At 45.7% G+C, this 18,292-nt stretch overlaps 1 protein-coding gene across 3 annotated transcripts in view; it reads right to left on the bottom strand.

Moving 5' to 3' along the window:
* Positions 1-977: 977 nt before the first annotated feature.
* Positions 978-18,292, bottom strand: part of CLYBL (citramalyl-CoA lyase) — a 190,095-nt gene continuing 172,780 nt past the window's right edge. For 2 of the 3 annotated variants that reach the window (XM_063392357.1, XM_063392355.1), the window contains one exon: positions 978-1,252. In XM_063392357.1, the coding sequence (XP_063248427.1) occupies positions 1,015-1,252 (238 nt within the window). In that variant the 3' untranslated portion in view covers positions 978-1,014. The remainder of the gene's footprint in view (positions 1,253-18,292) is intronic. The other variant, XM_063392362.1, reaches the window with a different exon arrangement.

The raw sequence follows: 18,292 nt of genomic DNA, 5'->3' as shown, positions 1-18,292 counted from the left end.
CGGGCCCTGTGCCGGGCCCGCCGGCGCGGAGAGAGGGATCCCGGGCCGCCCCGGGGCGAGGAGGGCTTTACAGCCCCCAGAACGACGCCCTCCAGGCAGGCAGGGGTGTGGGGAGTGGGGGCTGCTTTGGGGTGTCTGCTTGCTGCCCGCTCACTTCCCGCACCTCCTCTGAGCGCGAAGGAGGGAGGGGAGCTGATGTCCCGTTAGAGGCTGCAGCACAGCCGCGAGCTCCCGGGCTTATGCACCACCCCATGCGTAGTCAGTCGCGGGTGGGCACCGAGGCAGCGAGCGAGGGAAGAGGGGGCGGGTCGGGCTGTGTGTGTACCCCTGTATGGGAATAGTACCGTGTTCGGCTCTGACGACACCCCCACCCTTGGTACTCAGATGCTGCCCACATGTCGGCAGTTCACCTGCAGAGGGGCTCTCTCGGCCCGCTGCCGGCCCGGTCCTTGCCCATGGAAACCCGTCGAGGTGAACGGGACGAACAGCCCCGCCGGTACTTGCCTGGGTCGGCTCCTACCGGCTGAGGGGATGGGGCCATCCTTAAATTCCATCCTCTACGTGGCGAGAGCCCGGGTCCGAGGCAAGGCGAGTGCAGGGGAGAGTGCAGATGTCACCCGCGACAGAGCCGCCCCTCACGGTGCCATCGGGCATCTCGTCGGGTGCGGTGGGTCTCCATCGCCCCGGCCCGGAGGGGTGCGAGCCTCGGAGCGGCCCAGCTGCGGGGGCAGGGGTGGGGGCTGGTGGTGCAGGCGGGGCAGAGGTCGCCATGCGGGGCTGCCGTGGTGGCTGCGGGGCTGCTCGCATACGGGTGATAAAACTCGCCCGGGGTGGGGGGCGAAGCCTCTCTCCCCTCTGCCCCGAAAACACGTATCGACATTAGTGCAAGGACAGGAAGTTCCCAAATTCAATCAAATAGCAGGGAAAAAACCCCGTAAATATCATCTGGGAGTCGGAGAGGAGAGACGCGCGTTACTTGCGCGGAGCAGCCGAGAAGCAGAGTGATTTTAATTGCTACGTATTTTTAACATTAAATCGCTTAAACATGGCACATAGCCAGTCTCTGCTGTCCGAAAACGGCCGTCCGAGAAGCCGAGCGGGGAGGGTTTGTCGCCGGGGTTGGGATAAATGGGAGCTCCTCCGCGATGGCAGCGGGGAGGAGGCCAGGGAGGCTGCGCGGACGCGGAGGTTGCGCGGCGGCCGAGAGCAGTCCCAGCGCGGCAAGCTCTCTTCTTGGTACAGACCCGAAACCCTAAATGTTGAAAAGAAAAAAGTGTTTCCTGTGAGGGAGGAAACCAGTACCATCCTCTCACCCTCCTCCTCCCAAATCTACAAATCCCGCAGCTTAGTCCACGGGGAGCGCTCACGCAGAGTCGCGGGCACTGGTACATGTAGGGTGCTATTTTTAGGGCGTGGGGCTGGAAATGGAGGGATAACCCTAGGCTTTGCAGAGAAGAGAGCTGCAGGTGGGGAAGGTAGCGCTGGCTGCAACAGGACGAGTCAGCCATGGGTGACACGAGTTGCTCGTGGGAGGGGGGAAGGAAGGAAGGACCCCACGCCATCCGTGCTCCCCGTCCAGCCCAGAGGCTGAATCTGCGGGAAGCCGCAGCGGTGCGCTCCCGCTGTGCGCGGCTCCGAGCGGCAGAGACACCTGCCCTGACCGGGAGCGGATCCTGCCCTTGCCCGTGAGTTTTATGGAACTGTGAGCAGATTCCCACCCCGGACGTGTTTTATAGTGTAAACCCCGTTCGCGTGGATGGCGGCGCTGCCGCGGTGCCGTCCCGAGGCCCCACGGGGGAGGAGTGTCACGGGCGGAGCCCCGGGGAGCCGCGGGCAGCGTCCGTGGGGAGCGGCACTCCCCGGCCTCTGGCTCTGGTCCCTTCTGCCCCACGGCCTGTCCTGCCTGGCCACAAGTGTTCCTGCTCATGCCTGCCCGCTCCCACTTGTGCCTGCCTGTGCTTGTCCGTCCTGCCTGTGCCACCCTCCCTGCCTGTCCTGCTTGGTCCTGCTTCTCTTGCCTGTCCCTGCCTGCCCAGCCCACAACCCCCGGACTGGCAACCCTCAGCCTCTGCCCCTGGTGCTGTTCATCGCTGGCAGGGAGCTCATGGACATTTGTTGGGGGCTGTACCCTCTCACAGGGTACATCCCTTTCATCTGTACTAAGGAGGAGGGAAACTGCTGCCTGTGGGAAATGGGTGAGGAGAGAAGTCTCTACGGGATGAGTCCGGTCATCTCTTTCCTCTCCCAAAGCTGGAAGCAGTTTCCCAGACACCCACCATCACCAGCCTGGATGGCAGATCGTGTTTGAAAGTTGGGGCCATGCTACTAAGTATTTTACAACAGATGTTTAATGTTCTCCTACCCAGTTATTAAACACAAATGGGAGTAGATTAAAATGGCAAAGTAAAGTGAAATAAAACCCCTTCTTTCACTCTATTAAAAGACAACATCTAATTAAGGAAAATTTGAATTCCACAAAAATGCAAACACAGTGACATAAGACTTTGCTTTTAAAACTATAGCCAAATAGAAACTAGCCCAGCTCAGACCACGCTTAGGCACAGCCTCAATCCCAAGGGCCAAGGGCTGGGGCATGCCAAAGACAGGGGCCTGCTGCTTTGATTCTACCCCAGCTCACATACCCTCATTGTGGGGAGCCTCCTTTGACTTTTGTGTTCTCATTTCTTGCAGGACAGGGAAGCAGGCTTGGCCCAGAGCAGATTTTTAGGTTCCAAGTTTGCTGGTGGCAAGCCAGGGCAGCACCAGGCACTGGCTTCAACAGTCGTGCTCAAGTGCCCAAGTGTGCCTAGCTGTTGGGGACAGCCCTTGGATTCTTTCCCCCCCTGTTCTCTAGCACAGAAAAAAAAAAAAACAACAAAACCCCAAACCCTCCCTTGAAACTGTTCGTCATGAAATGCCTGAAAACCTTGAATTATTTTATGTCATCACCCAACCCAGGGCAGTCTGCCCAGGATTTTATCAATATTTACTTCATCAGTACTTACATTTCTATTCTCTAGTTGGCAATGTTCACATGCCAGATGCATTTGCCAGATGCATTTGCCATTGCCACATCCTGCCAGGGTTAGAGAAATATAACCCAGGAATGAGATGAACCTGGGAGCATACCTGTGGGGTTTGATGCTTGCAGCTGGCACCTGGGATCTTTGCAGGGGTATGAACCTGCGAGGCAGTCCCTTGGAGGGTGACCTTTGAGCTAGGTGCATGCAGTTCTGCACCAGGTGTCTCTTAAATAGAAAGCAGAGAAAGTGGGAAGAACTTAAGCCCAAATACAAAAATGAACTGTGGGCGCTGGGCTCTTCCAGTGGGGCAGAGGAGCAGGGAGGTCAATAGTCCCAGTTGCCCAAGATGGTAATGAGGTGGCAAGATAAGGATATAGCAACATTTTATAGCCATGTAAATGGAGCTACATTCAGTGTTTTATAAGGCACCATAAAGCATAAGGCTCTGCCTCTTGGCTGCTCCAGTTCTGCTTTGTGTTTTACCCAACAAGAGACAATGTCTGCAATATCTACACAGATAACATGTGCACACACCTACACCTGGTTCCCAGCCCTCTCCTCCACACAGGCACCAGTCTCACCCAAATACCCTCAGATCATGCTCAGCAGAAGAATAAATTCCACAGGGATTTTCCCAGAATATAAGGGAAAGAAAAACAACCTTGAAAAGAAGATGATGCTGCTGTCTTCTCTCCTGAGCTCTCCAAGGACACTACCAACCCCTTACCAACGCACAGAGCATGGGGCACAGAGTGACAGCAAGGTCCCCTTTAATGGCAGATGTGGCCTTATATTAATGGCCTGTTTTTTAGTGTTTTCTTTATTTTTATGATTTTGCCTGTTAAGAAGCAGAGCAGCTTTCCTAGGGATTAAGGCATTGCTCTCTCCCTTTCTCAGTTGCCTATGTGTTGAAGAAGTAAGAATTTTAGAAACCCCATTTATTGTATGTAAAGCAAATTAAAAATGTTAAGGTGGAGGATTTTATTTTAAAAAAATGTTCTGACTGCCAGAAAACATGGGGCCAAATCATTGTCAAGTCCATCTTACCTGCTGCCCTACCGGGAGCATCACTTGCAGCTTCCACTCTCCCCAAAGAACCTGGGGGTCTGACAAGCCAGCAGGGACAGAGTGGGGAGGAGCATGTATCCCATCCTCCGGCTGGGCAGCTGGGCAGCCCAGATATGGGATTGGAAGGGGCAAAGCTGACATGAATGTGCAGACAGCCCAAGCTGGTCCCCAGGGGAGAGGGCCGAGCACATTTTGTCTGCTGCTTTGAGGAGGGCAGCCTTCACCTCCTGAGGGAAGGACCCCACCTCTACCTGTGCTGGGGCAGTGTCCATACTCTGACACAACAGGACACTTGCCAGCTCAGGATTCCCCATGGCAACACTGGACTTCTGACTGATGGAGGGCAGCAGTACCATTTGCTGTGCTAGCACAGGCCCTGGTGCTCCCCGGTGACAAAAGGGAGCAAGATGACAATCTGTGAGTTGCTGGTGACATGGATGTGCAGGCTTGTTTGTGGCTGCCAGCTCTGGGAATGAGTGCAGCTCAGTGCTGGCAGAAGGTGCTTGATTGATGGCTGGGTATTATGGGGCTACAGTAGGTGTGTCGTGCCAGCTTCTGTGTACCCAGTCCAGAAACCCAGGGATTATATCAAAATGGCAGCTTACAACCATGCCTAAATAATAAAAGTGCTCTCTTACAAGCGCAGTGAACCCAGCCATTTCCTAATGCCAGCACTACATTTGCTTTCCACATTTGCATCTGTGGCTTGTCTGAGCTCTGCACGTTGGGGAATTTAAAAACAATCATTCGTATTTTTTTCCTTGTTTCTGAATGAACCAGGCTCCTGCAGAAAAATAGCAGGGGGGAATGTATTTCTGTTCAGGGATATTGCATTCTAGTCGAGGCATTTGGAGAGTAAAAGTGTAAATGTACAAAGCTGTGAAGAGATAATACATGGGGAAATGATTTTTAAAATACAAAGGTAAAACCAGAATTACACTCTTCCAGAAGCAATTTCTAGACTGTGTGGCAATAAGCATTGGCATGGCAAGTGTGAATCTTGGCTATGCACGTATAGATGCTATAGGGATCCCTCACCAGCCATTTAAGACAAATGATTAAGGCCACAACAAGACAGTGTGCACACATTAAGGTGCAATACACGCTCATGCACAAACACAGACATGTATGTGCACACACACATCTTTACAACCAGCACTGCATGATTATTCTTTCATTTTCAGAAGGTTTAGAAATTTTGAAGCACTCTGATAATTTATGCTTACCTATGAGGTCTCAACCATTGGAGTGGCACCTGGTTTACTTCTTGTTGATGTTGATGTCAATAATTTATTTCAATGACCAGAGGGGACGTGCTATGCATTAATGATTGCTTACGTGCTCTATACATATTCAGATTTTGACTCCTGAGACTGTGCACACTTAGTTTGCCAAGATATGCTGCTGCCTCTCCAGCAGGTATTATTAACTGAGGCAGCATTAAAGCAGCGAGAGGGGCATTGGGAAAATATCACTGATAGCTGAGAAGGACCAGGAACAGATCTTAAACTAAGCCACTAAAGCTGAAATACACTTGGGACATTATCTTTCAACAACAGATTATTTAAAACTCAAGTCATTAAGTGCAGAGATCATCATGGGATCAGTTATATTTCAGAGCCAAAATTGTGTTGCCAGGTTATAAACTCACATTTCTGTCACGGTCCAGTTGCTGCTGGCTAACCATCTCTTCAGCCACCAGCACTGCATTTTTAAAGGACAGTTTGGGAAATGCATGACTTGGGAGGAACCAGGGGTGCCAGGGAGTCAGTCTGGTTCAAGACTGACTCTTTGTATAGCACGGAAGGGACCACTGGGCCTACGGGATCGCCAGCTCAGAGGAGGCGAGGGAAGCACAGACAGAATTACTAACCACATCTCCCTCCATGACAAACTTGCTTCCCTTGTAAGAGTTGAGATACTTCTTCAAAGCACAAAGGAAAGGGGATAACTGGCAGGTGGGGCTCTGTTCGAGCATGCAGAGATTTTCTCCCCCTTCCCTGAGGTCTATTTTTTGTGGTTGTGGCTGCCTTTGAAAGGCAGCAATGAGGTAGGAAATCTTCACACTCCTTTTGGCATTGAAGGGTTTCAGAGCAGGATTGATGCTGGATGGCTGGAACAAGAAAGTCCAAAACAGGAGAAGTATTTTGGGATAGGGTAGTTTTTTCAAGTGGCATACATGCAAATAATTTGTTATTTGTGACTACATGGACAGATAGCAGAGCAGGATCATTTACAGGTTTTCGTAAATGATGGTTCTTGTTGTTGATTATCATGCAAACTTGGTTATTCCTGCTTCCGAAAGCCTATCTTCTTTAGGGTCTCTCTGGGATGATGTAAAGTTTTAATTGACAATATGGATTTTTAACTCAACTAATACTAACAGTGCCCTTAAGACAAATCAACACAGCATTGGCAGAAAAAAAGAATTCCCTTAGTGGGAGCTGGAAGGGGTTTCTTTTCTCTCTTGTGTGAGAGAAATAAAAATCTTCCCCCAAATCTGCTCCAGGAGACACGGTCTGTGCACAGGGCTGAGAGCTGGGACCCACAACCACTAATCCCAGCTCTGACAGATCCCCTTGGTGGCAAATCTCCCCAGCCTCCCTTTCAACACCTGTAAAACAGAGATAATGAGTGGGACATCCTCCCTTCCCTGGGGCTCCCTGCGTTAGCTGCCGTGTGTGCACAGCCCTGCTCCACGCACTGGCATTTCGCTGCCATTTGGTTTGCATAAACACCCCACAACAGCACAGTGCTCCCGGCGATCATGGGCAGGCGTGTAGCAGCCATCCTTTGTTTTCTTTAAATGGTTGCAACCAAATAACGTCTCTTTTTCTGGAGCTGCAGGCAAACCATTTGGCCTCCTGGCAGACAGCTTTCCTAGTCCTCGTGAGCCCACTGCCATTTACTGAAGAGGCTCATGTTGCATTTTCTTCCCCTTTCTCTCAAAATGTTCCTTTTGAGGCGGGGAGGAGGGGAGGGTGTGCTCTTATTTTCTTTTATTTCATTTTTTGAGCTCCAGAGCTGGCAGAAAAGAGCTGCCTCAAAACAAGTGTGTCTGGTATAGAGCAATGGCTGTGGTGGGGATGCTTCCCACCTGCACCGGCTGTGTGCCCCTGGTTAAGATCACTGTCAGAAAGAAAGTGGCATTTTCAGAGGGTTTTTATAAAGCACCCAGCAGAAGCCAGCATGAAGCAACAAGAGATCTGGCAAATGCCAAAAGAGCACTCAGAGTGAATATTTTTGTCCTTGGAGAGATTTTTAAAAAAAACTCTTCTATATTGACAAACTGTCAAGGAGAGATATTTCTGATATTCAGGCTGAAACAAAGTATAAGGACTTGCACTATGGCCCTAATAAAGGCAGGCAGGTGAAAAAAATAAAGGAGGAAGGAAACGCTTGCTTGGCTCTTGCCTCCAAATATTTGTCAGTGTGTCTGTGACCTGAGCAGGCTGCTACCTCGGCCACACAGCCGCCACCGTGGTGGCCCACAGTGTCCCAGGGAAGCTGTGCAGGTGCAGCCAAGGCCACCAGCCCTGGGCCCACGGTACAACCTCACCAATGGTTAACTCCATCTCTGCTGCCAAAGCGCTGGGAATGCCGAGCAAGGCCACACCAATTGTAACAAAACCCACTCCCCCTTTGCACCAATAAAATGATTTTCTACCCTCTTTTCTTCCCTGAGAAAGCCATGTATGAAGTTGTGGCAGAGAGGGCCCAGGCCACACCAGGGACTGGAGTTTCGAGAGCTGAATCCTACATCCACCTCCTGTCCTGTTACTCCCTCTTGGAGATAGCGGTGTTATGTCTGTCCCTCTTTGGGCTGTCCTGTTTTTTAGGTCAGGTTTGTTCTTGTGGTTTGTACCTCAGGGAGAAAGGGAACAAAGGAAGCTCTCAATTCACTGTGGTAGTGGTAGTAGCAGTAGTAGTAAAAATAGTAATTATAATTATATTAAGAGACTGAGCTGTAGCCAAAACAAAATCCTTTTTCACACATTCCTATTGAGATGTGATCCATAAAACTGCAGTTTTATGTCAACACATTGGCAATGCTATAACCCAGAGGCTGGAATAGGCAAAGGCATAGCTATATGCATATTTATTTTATATCCACCCATTTTTACACCAGTATGTATATGATTACATGACACATAAGAATTTATTCTCCTGTGTTCACTGGGATCTGCATACATAGCAGTGCTCCATTTACACAGCTAATGTTAAATCACTGGTTTGTTATTCTGGGTGGTGCACAGGTAGCCTAAACTTTTCTGATCAGATGTGAGCTGGTCCAACTCTTTTATGGCACCAGAAAGGATCATCAGGCTTATAATTTCACAGAGGCAAGGAATTGGCCCTTGCCACTTGTAGCTTACAAAAAAAAAAAAAAAAAAAAAAAAAAAAAAAAAAAAAAAAAAAAAAAAGAAAAAGAAAAAGAAAAAAAAAAGAAAAAAAAAGAAAAAAAAGAAAAAAGAAGAAAAAAAAAGACTAATTTGCAGGAGGTGCTACCACTTCCCTCCTCTGATGTGGCATCTCCCATAGCAGTAGACTGTCTCGCTGGCTCATCCAGCCCTGGAGTCAGGTGGTTGTCAAGAACTGACTTTTCCCCCTCTGGTATTTTGGCTCTTGGTCTCTAGGTTGGAGGCTGCAATTCTCAGCACCTGCTAATATTTTTTTTAACAGATGATAGAAAGGAAAATTTCCAAATGCAGCTGATACAATCTGCTGTTGCCTGGGTCAAGCATGGATCAAAGGGTTCATTTGCCCTAGAGATGGGGGCCTAATGGTGTCCATGGTTCTGGCAATTATATTGTGTTCCTTTAGGATGATAGTTGGTGTAGCACCTTTGCTGCAGAGGGGAAGCACACTGTGTGTGAGCTCTCCTCTCCCTGCTGTACCTCCTCCAGCATCAGGAGAATCCACACTGCCAGAACTGTAATTTGCTGTATTTCAAACACACTTTCATTTAAAGTCCAAAGGAAACATTGAACTAATTCAATATATGCAGGTTCAAATTGCAGCACTGCCAGAGAAAGAATTCAGTTTCTCTGTTCCGTGCAGAGATCATGTCTAAAACAAGTCTTGACATAAAACCCAGCTTCAATATTTCTGGCAGCTCTCTGTCCCACGACTTCCACCACCCTTTGCTAAGCAAGTCCCTTGCCCCCTTCCCTCTGTTTTTCTTGTGATTATGTATGTATTTTAATCCAATATAACTATTTGTTCTCATAGCCTTCCCTGGCCAGCAGGAAGTAATGGGACCTCTGAACAGTTCTTGAGAAGCAAGGGAAATAAATAAAAGACAAGGAAATTGAAAGAATAACAAAGAACAGACCATCCAGGGCAGGTTTCCATTAGGAAGCAAATGGCACAGGTGTGGAAGGCTGTACATGAGACAAAATGTCTCATAAGGTTTTTGCCACTCTCTGATGACACTGGCCAGAAATAAATAATGCCTTTTTGTCCTTCTTCTGAGTCCTAAGCTGATTCAAGGTGGAAATCAGGAGAAATTTAGAAGGTTGAATGCTTGCGGAGTGCTATAGCTGGGACTCCTTCCATTGCCTTTTGCAGTACCTGTGTCTATAACTGCATGTACACCTCTGTAACATCAGCCGCGTCTCTGTGTGGTAACTGGTGTGGGAGAGCTGCAGGGCCTTCCCCCAAGAAGGATTTGTTCATCCTTGTCCCAGCCCACAGGTGATGGGCACACATGCTTCTCCCCCATCTTGCATTCAGGAGTTACCTGTAAGTTCTCTTTCACAAACCCATTTCTTTCAGACATACCCATCAGAGGGTCAGAGTCTGAAGGTGAAGTTAGAGAAATTAGAGTCCAGGTGTATGTTACTCCTATGTTACTCCCCTCCTTCCCTGCTTTTTTTTTTTTTTTTCTCTTCCTTTTTTCTTTTTTTTTTAATGCTTGCAACACTCTTTGTCAGGTTTGGAAATTAAAGTTATTTTGCTGCCAATGTTTTCTGATCCCATGTGGCAAACATTTCTCTTTCCAGTGGAGCAGAAGCCAACATGGCTGCCTGGAGCACGCACTGGTTTTGTGTATCCTGTCAACTCTTTCCCAGACAAAGTGAACAGTCCTGAGATCTGTTCTGCCTCCCTCTAGCCACTGGTGTGTCAGTCCTCAGTTTTAGCACATCATGGCAAAGCGCTGGCAACTTTTTTCTTGTAAATACAATTTTGAGGACATTGCTTGTTCTATCACAACTATAAAACCTTTTCCCTGTGCCTTTTCAAGTTTGGCTATACTAAAAAATGTGACTTAACACCCAAAGCACAGACTGCCACAGGACTGGGTCTGAGTGACTACTCATCTTAATTGCTCAGGTCCCAGATGAATGGATTATTTGTCCTAACTGTTCATTATGTGAACTTTTTGTAAGGACTCTGGCCTTTACAAAACACACATCAGTGTTGTTGCAGGGTCTGAGACAGTGCAGTGAGCTGAGGTATCTCACTGTCCTTTACAGATGGAGGAGGTGAGTGGGCTGTGGGAGTGCACTGGAAGTGTCTGTGCATACCCTCGTCCTTTTCATGATGGAATCCAGCACACACCCTTGAGGACAGGATTCCTGGCTTGCTGGCCATTATTCATCCTGAACTACAGTGGTTATACTTAAGTAACAAAAGCATGAAGCATAACGGAAAAGAGCTTCAAGATAAAGGCAGGGGTTTTTTTGTCAGTGAATCTTAAATATTTCTGTCCATTGTTCTTGCTACATTTGTATTCTTTCCTGCAAGTACTTCTATAAAATCAACAACTATAGTAGTTGTATGTGTTTGTTAATATGTAGGGCTATGCACCACTTCTGGATAAAATCCATGGTTGTGGATGAGTATTATCTCAAAACATGTATATTCCTTTGCCATGGAGAAGTGTCAGTCTATGGGAGCTTGGGTAGTGAACTGGAGATTAATTCATGTTTTTTGTCTGGTTGTGTCTATTAAGGGGCTTAATTATGGAGTCAGTAGCTCTAGGTCCTAAGGAAGTACGTTAGGCTGGTTGTCTCTCCTTTCAACTTTGTTTTCATATTTTGCATTCTGGACAACAACAATTGTAATATTGTCCATGTGCTGTTCCTTTTTTCACACAGTACAAACATTGCAGCCTCTGCTGAAGGGTTTTTAGCTGTTTGCTAAATAAGAGCAGATGTAAAATGAAACAAGATTTCAGCTCATAGCACAGACTGAGTGCTGAGTTTCAAAACGTGTATTTTTGGGTATGTTTCAAGTTTTGCTTTAGTTTTTATGGTATCATTGTTTACTGTGTTGTCAACAGATTTACTTTTGCTCTACCTCTGCCCTTATGATACGTGTACTGATGACTGCTTAACTCTTGCCAGAACTTGTCTCCCATATTGTGAATAAATTGCAGCTTGAAGTTGCCACATTTTGCTCCCATTGAGGAATCACTGTTTTATTCATTATGGTGTTGCTGTGGTTCTCCCATGATGGACTTTGTGATTCTATTACTCTCAGCAAATACATGAAAAAAAATGGTATCTTGTTCTCTGATCTGCCACCTATAAATCAAAGTTATATGATTTGACATATAACCAGTCAGGAAATTGCCAAAGACATATGCCAGTTTGGATAAGCCCAAAACGATTTTGAAAAATAGCTGACAAACCTGTGGTTACTCGGGGCAGAATGTGCCACTGCAATTCCATTCAAATAAACCCAGAAATGCCTCCAAAATGACTGTTGCTTCATGTCTGCCCTCTTCTTTTGGGGCTCCTGTTTATTTCTATCACTGGATTAGACACCATAACAGAGCAGAGATCCTGAGAATTGCAGAGGTTTATTCCATGGCCAGCTGGGATCTTGGATCTGTGGCACTGAAGGTGTCCATATGCTGGCAGGGCAGGTACAGAGGGGAGTTTGGGTAGCAGCCATCGGGTTGTAGCATGAAGGAGAAGGCTGGTACTGGAGGCAATTATCTGAGAGCTTTTGTTTTCACAACAAATTTCAGGGAAAGGATGAGGCAATATAGAGAGTGAAAGAAAGGGCAAAGGCCAAACTGCCTGGAGGTCTCTTCTAGATATCTAGCAAAGAGTGTAGGCCATGCACATTGGCAGCTAGCTGGAGTCAAGGAGCTCAGAGAAGTCCACCATGAGGCAAGGCACGGAAATGAATGCAAGCCATCCGACACAGACCTGGAGCTCTGATTGAAGCCAGGTCATTTCTGCAGGCCTTACCCAAAACAGACTCTCCTTGGACCAGCAAGGCTTTGGTCTCTGTATGGACTGCAGATTGTGGGCTCTGACATACCCTGTGGTGGCAGATTTCTGCAAAAAACTGATGGTGCAAGGCCATTGCTCGGGGCTTCACCAGGAGTGAGCAAGCACAGGGGGAAGGGATGTTTCCAAATGAGAAATATTTTTTTTAAATGAGTGATATGTTGGCTTCAGGCAAATGGCAGAAGGTTTTACTGAAAAGGCTTCTTTATGGGATTGTGGTTTAGCTTTGGGTAGCTTAGAGAAGTCTGTAAACCCCAGGAGCTCAAGGAGTTTGACAGGTTTGACAGGCCTTCCTGCTACTTATGAACAGGAGGCTGGAGCAAGTGTTCTTGAAATCACCTCCCTGTTTTTCATCAAAGCATGCTGGCAAGACAGAGGAAGAGAGAAACTGTTTTCTTCCCCCATTTTATTTTCTTATATAAAAGACAAACATTATTTTTCTGGATCTTTAAAACTGCTTTTTTTTGGCTCTTTTCAATACAAAATTTCTGTCCACATTTCTAGGCTTTAGATTAGACCCTTCCACGAATCCTTGAGCACCTTAAAATCATTACAGCAATAATCTTTAGTGACACACCAAAAACTGGTATGCATCACCTCTAAAGAACGCGCCAGCTCTAAAGATCCCCTCTCTCACCTGGACCCCATTACCACTGTTAAACCTTTTTATGTTCATTTAACTGTACCACGCTCGACATGCTGCCTTGTCCCAAAATGAGAAAATAATGGAAATTATGAAAATTATAAAAATGGTGAATGGAATTAATTGAAATAATGAAAATGAAAATGACTGTAGAGCTGTATGTGCATCATGTGCAATGATAGTGAGGGCTGCAGGTCCTGGTGCTGATAGGGAGAGGAGCCCTCTTTACTCTCCCTGGGTCAACCTATGCCTCCACAGCACCCCTCATCTTAGTCAGTGAAGGGAGTGAGCGCTTCTAATTAACATCACATACTTGCAAAGCATAGGGCTTGGATTTCTGCTCTAACAGCAGTGGCTGCTGCTGCAGTACTTAAGCCGTCACTGGTCAGAGAGCTGTTGCAGTGTTTGGGGGTCACTGCCCTGCAGAGGGAAAGCCTGGAAAGAATCAGTAATTCAGGAAAAATGTACACATAACAAGGAATTTCCTATTCCTTTGAATGACAGTGATTTAATTTAAGAAGAAATCCAGTGACAACTTCCTAGGAAATAAATGACTTTTTGTAAATCTCTGTGGTGAAAATGTGCTTAGCTGAAAATCAGCGGAATTCTTCTTACTCTAGTTTCTAAACATGCCTCAGTTCCTAACCCAGCCCTAAGCTTGGGAAACTGAAATGAGCTGTGATAACATGAACAGAATGCTTAGGGCAGAGCAAACCCAAGAGATTAAGTTAAATTTGCCAGCTGAAGAAAGCTTCTGAGCTTTATCAAACATACAAGCTGCAGAAAACTCTGAAGGTGGCATGTGAGCCTGCTGATATCTTCCACGAAATCTTCCAGCCACAAGGAGCTCCTCAGACCTGGGGAAGTCTCCTACCTCCTGAGGAGAGGGAGCAGCTTAGCTCCAGAGGCCAGCCTGTAATTCCATAGCCTTATCCCTGGCAGCACCTGACCAGCCCACCTTATCCAGCTGGCCCAGCTGGGAGGCTCATGGGCAAGCCACTTTATTCAGCACCAGCTCAAAAAGTAGAAATTTTAATCCCATAGGAAAAGCACCAGAAAAAGCTAGCTGGTCTGAAGAAAGAAAAGCAAGCCCTTCAGTGTAAATCCTCTAGCTCTATTCTACTTTCCTATTTTTCTTTTTTTTTTTAATATTTAAAAAAAATATTCTTATTAAGGTCTTTTAATGCAAATTATATATTTCAGCCTCTTAATTCTCACAGAAAGCCAGTTCTTGCTTTTCTGTGCCCACTGTGGTGGACTACGTCTTATCATCCTCAAATATTTTCATGGAACAAATATTTCATTCCCTTCTGGATAGAGAGTCATGAAACCTTGGGGTTTCTTTCACATCATCTGGGCACTTATCTGGTTTCTTCAATTAGGGCAAAGACTGCAAGCCCCAAACTACTTTGCTAGAGCTGTGCAAACACAGTAAGAGGTGACCTGTGTGCCAGAATGCATCATCTAAATAGACAAGACAAAGGAAACACTAATGTTCCAGCTGTGTAAAGAGGAACTGATGTATACTGAAATTTCAGAGAAATTTCCACATAGGTAATGTATGCTAGGAGAAAAAAAATCAGTTTGGTCCAGCTTAATGCTTTATGACCTTGTGGTTCTCTCTCTGAGTAGCTTTTTTCTCTGGAATTTAATGCTACCTCCCAGGTTTGCTCTTTGCATGCTCAGATCAACCTAGGGGGACTGGACGAGTTATCACCAGAGATCACAGATTTCTCATGGTGGATATGGACCTGATGAAGCTGTGAGCTGCAGCTAATCACCCACATCACATCCTACAAATGAAAACCAGAGCATCCTTCACATACCTCCATCATTAAACAGTGGGTTACAACCATATGAAACCCTTCAGGAGCTGTGGGAATTTCCCTATGGCTCCCAGTCTGGGATTTGGGGCTCACCTCCCCCTGTAGTCCTTCCTCACGAAGCATCCCTGCGCCGGTGACTGCCCTTTGCTTGAGTTAGGGATGTCCAGCATAGCTTTTCAATTTGAACTCAGCTCCCACTCCACAACTCATTTTTATTTTACTGGGGTACCGGTGAAGCTGTAGCTCAGTAACTGATGTTAAGAGGAACTTTTAACACCTCAACAGCAAATGGAGGAGAATGTTTCCCATTAGTGGCTGAGGAAGTAGTGCTCCCGTAACTTCAGCCTTGAAAGCTAATGAAGCTCAGATTGTGGCTGTGGCCTTTGATGTAGGGATGCCTGAGGTCAGTGTAGCTTTCAGAGGTGCCAGTGCTATGCTGTGTCACTGCATTCGTCTGGGCGGGGGCCCAATAACTCTAATCCTGTAATCATGTTTCTGTAAGCAACAGTAGTTATGGTGCAGATAGTGGGGGATAGCTGCAGTGCTAATTAAATCAGGGATACGCTGCAGAGGAGCAGCTAATCCAACCCTGTAATATTTCCAGTAGACGAAGTTACCGCCAGCTACGTCAGTAAATAAGTAGCAAAATACTGGAATAGGTGTAGGGAGAGGGTGTGGGGATTAAAATGCCGTGTTTGGCCACCTAATCCATCTCCCTGCCAGGACCCTCATTCTGCCAGTGGAGCGATGTTAAAACGCTGGCAGAAATCAGGCAATTCAAAGCTGTGCCTCGACACTGCATCTTTGGCTCCCACTAATACGTGGGGAGGAGGGTTAAAGCACCCACTGATGAGTTGGGCACAGCTAGCTTTGAATTTAATTCCTTCTCTTAGTCTGTTTCACAACCTCAGGCCACATACTATGCATTTTACGTCTTCTGATGTAGGCTGCTGTCTCCCAAGCCCGTGTAAATCATTGGAAAAACACAATGATGTATTCCACTCTGGTGGGAGGGAAAGCAGGTATTTGAGTAAATATGGTTTATCCAGGAGATGGGGAGAGCCTCCAAGAAGCTGTTCTGCTGTACTAATGAGTAAGTGTATATACATTTCTGTTATTTTATTTTGCACAGCTCCATTATAGATAAGTCACTTCTAATGTTTGTTTTGTTAAATCAGAAGTCTTTTATACTCTCACTGTTTTAAAAAGGAGAAAAAATGGGAGTACTTAGTATACCCCTTTGTGATGTGGCTATCTCTGACTTCGGTGGGGATTCTGTGTGCAAATTTGGTCATGAAGAATCCAGTCTGTAAATTAAGGAATAAAGAAAAGTGACGGTTTAAAGAAAATCTAATGTCGGATTGCAGACTTCAGTTGCATTACTCACAAATGCACACATGCACATACACAAATACACACATACACAAATATACTATATAGTATGTATGTATATATGTCTAGAAATATACACTCACAAACATATTTCCTTTAGCTCAGTGCCTGAAAGTTCATTTGTGGGCATCCTGATTCTTGATATATTATTTGTAAACAGAAGGCCAGGGGACTGGAGTATTTCCTTGACTTCAATGGATGATGAGGCTTCAAGCTGTGCACTCAGATTGGGACCTCTAAGTATCCTGCTGCTACCTAACAGCTTGCTGAAAAATGACATAATTTGTGACATCAGCAATATGCTGCTTTAATAGGGGTTTGTAAAGCGGTTCCCACCCTTGTGTGTTAGGACAAAAACATCTACAGTTACTAAATGTGAGGTGGCCCCTTCCTGTAATCCTCACACACCTTGCAGCCTTTGTACCTTTTGGGCATATGTGGCTATAAAGTCCCAGTATGGCAAGAATGATAAGCAACCATTCAGCAACATCTGTGTTAGAACTCCGGGCCCACCAGTGCCAGGGAGGATGGCACTTTTTGGAAGAACAGTGGCTGCCAGAGGCAGGTTCAGCAATGCAGATTTTAATGTGGTGATTTAATTTCAAATACAATTCACAGTTTGTGTGCAGTTGAAAAATGTTTATTACCACTTGGATGTCCAGGACATTGTTTCGGATGAAATAAATTTCAATTTGGACAATTGCTGCTTTTAAAGCATTTCACAGCTCTGTAAACAATATGCTTCATATAATTCCAAAGGTAACAGTGAAGGACACACCAATTTTAAAATCACCCAAAATAATGCCAAATAAATAACTGGCAACTTTGGATAATAGGACATTAGTCTGAAATTGATTCAAATATGAGCGTTCTAATCACTTTTGCAAATATTCCATTCTATAATACAATAAGAATGATTTGCCTCTGGAGTAAATTTGTTTTAAAATAAGATGCAAACTGAAAAACCTCACTTTTTAAAGAACATAAACATCATCAGAACCTGACCAGCAGTAGGAGTGTGCTTTAACTCGAAAGAATCCGTGCTCTGGAGTCACTGCTGTGTCACTGACACATGAAATAAAGTCAGCACCTGACAGAAAACCCACCCTGGAAGTCACAACTGCCTGGTCACACCTTCAGCATCTCCTCAGATTTCTGGGTGGGGGGAGGCTTGACACATTAATGGGAGAGGGGGCTTCACATGTGACTCCTTATAAATGAAATGGGAAGGTACCTCAGGAGACAAATCATCTCTGCAAGTGAAGGCGTGGTGGGTGAGGCTGGTTATCTGCCACTTCAGAAGACCATAATCCAGGTTTTGCAGCCCACCACCACTTTGCCCTGAGGCACAGGTGCACTGAGCTAAGAGGAACAAAGAATAAACCAGGGAGTGCCCATGCCAAAATTCTTTATCTCTTTAAATAGTAATGTTTGGTTAGAAAGAAAGAGAGAAAGAGAGAAAGAGAGAAAGAGAGAGAGAGAAAGAAAGAAGGAAAGAAAGAGAAAGAAAGAGAAAGAAAGAAAGAAAGAAAGAAAGAGAAAGAAAGAAGGAAAGAAAGAAGGAAAGAAGGAAAGAAGGAAAGAAGGAAAGAAGGAAAGAAGGAAAGAAGGAAAGAAGGAAAGAAGGAAAGAAGGAAAGAAAGAAAGAAAGAAAGAAAGAAAGAAAGAAAGAAAGAAAGAAAGAAAGAAAGAAAGAAAGAAAGAAAGAAAGAAAGAAAGAAAGAAAGAAAGAAAGAAAGAAAGAAAGAAAGAAAGAAAGAAAGAAAGAAAGAAAGAAAGAAAGAAAGAAAGAAAGAAAGAAAGAAAGATTTCAAAGGGCGAAGCTGTTCATTAGTGTAGCTATCTAGGCAGCAAACTAAGATGCAAGAACAGCTTGAAAAAATATAGGGGTTAGAAAGTAAATTTCCTATTTTTCCCTTGTTCATTTTTTAAGATTCTTCTTAATCCTCTTGTTTTTGTTCCATCCCTGTACATTTTATAGCATCAAAAATTTGCTATAGTATAAAAAATTCCTAGAAAATTCCTCAGGCAGAATGGCAAATGCTTACCTTACCTGCCTTCTCTAGAGAAATTTCATCCCTTTTCTTTAGC

Source organism: Prinia subflava, chromosome 3 (genome assembly GCF_021018805.1).
Source record: "Prinia subflava isolate CZ2003 ecotype Zambia chromosome 3, Cam_Psub_1.2, whole genome shotgun sequence".
In the NCBI taxonomy this organism is placed as follows: Eukaryota; Metazoa; Chordata; class Aves; order Passeriformes; family Cisticolidae; genus Prinia; species Prinia subflava.
The sequence above is the reverse complement of the archived record's forward strand: the minus strand, read 5'-3'. Positions and strand labels throughout refer to the sequence as shown.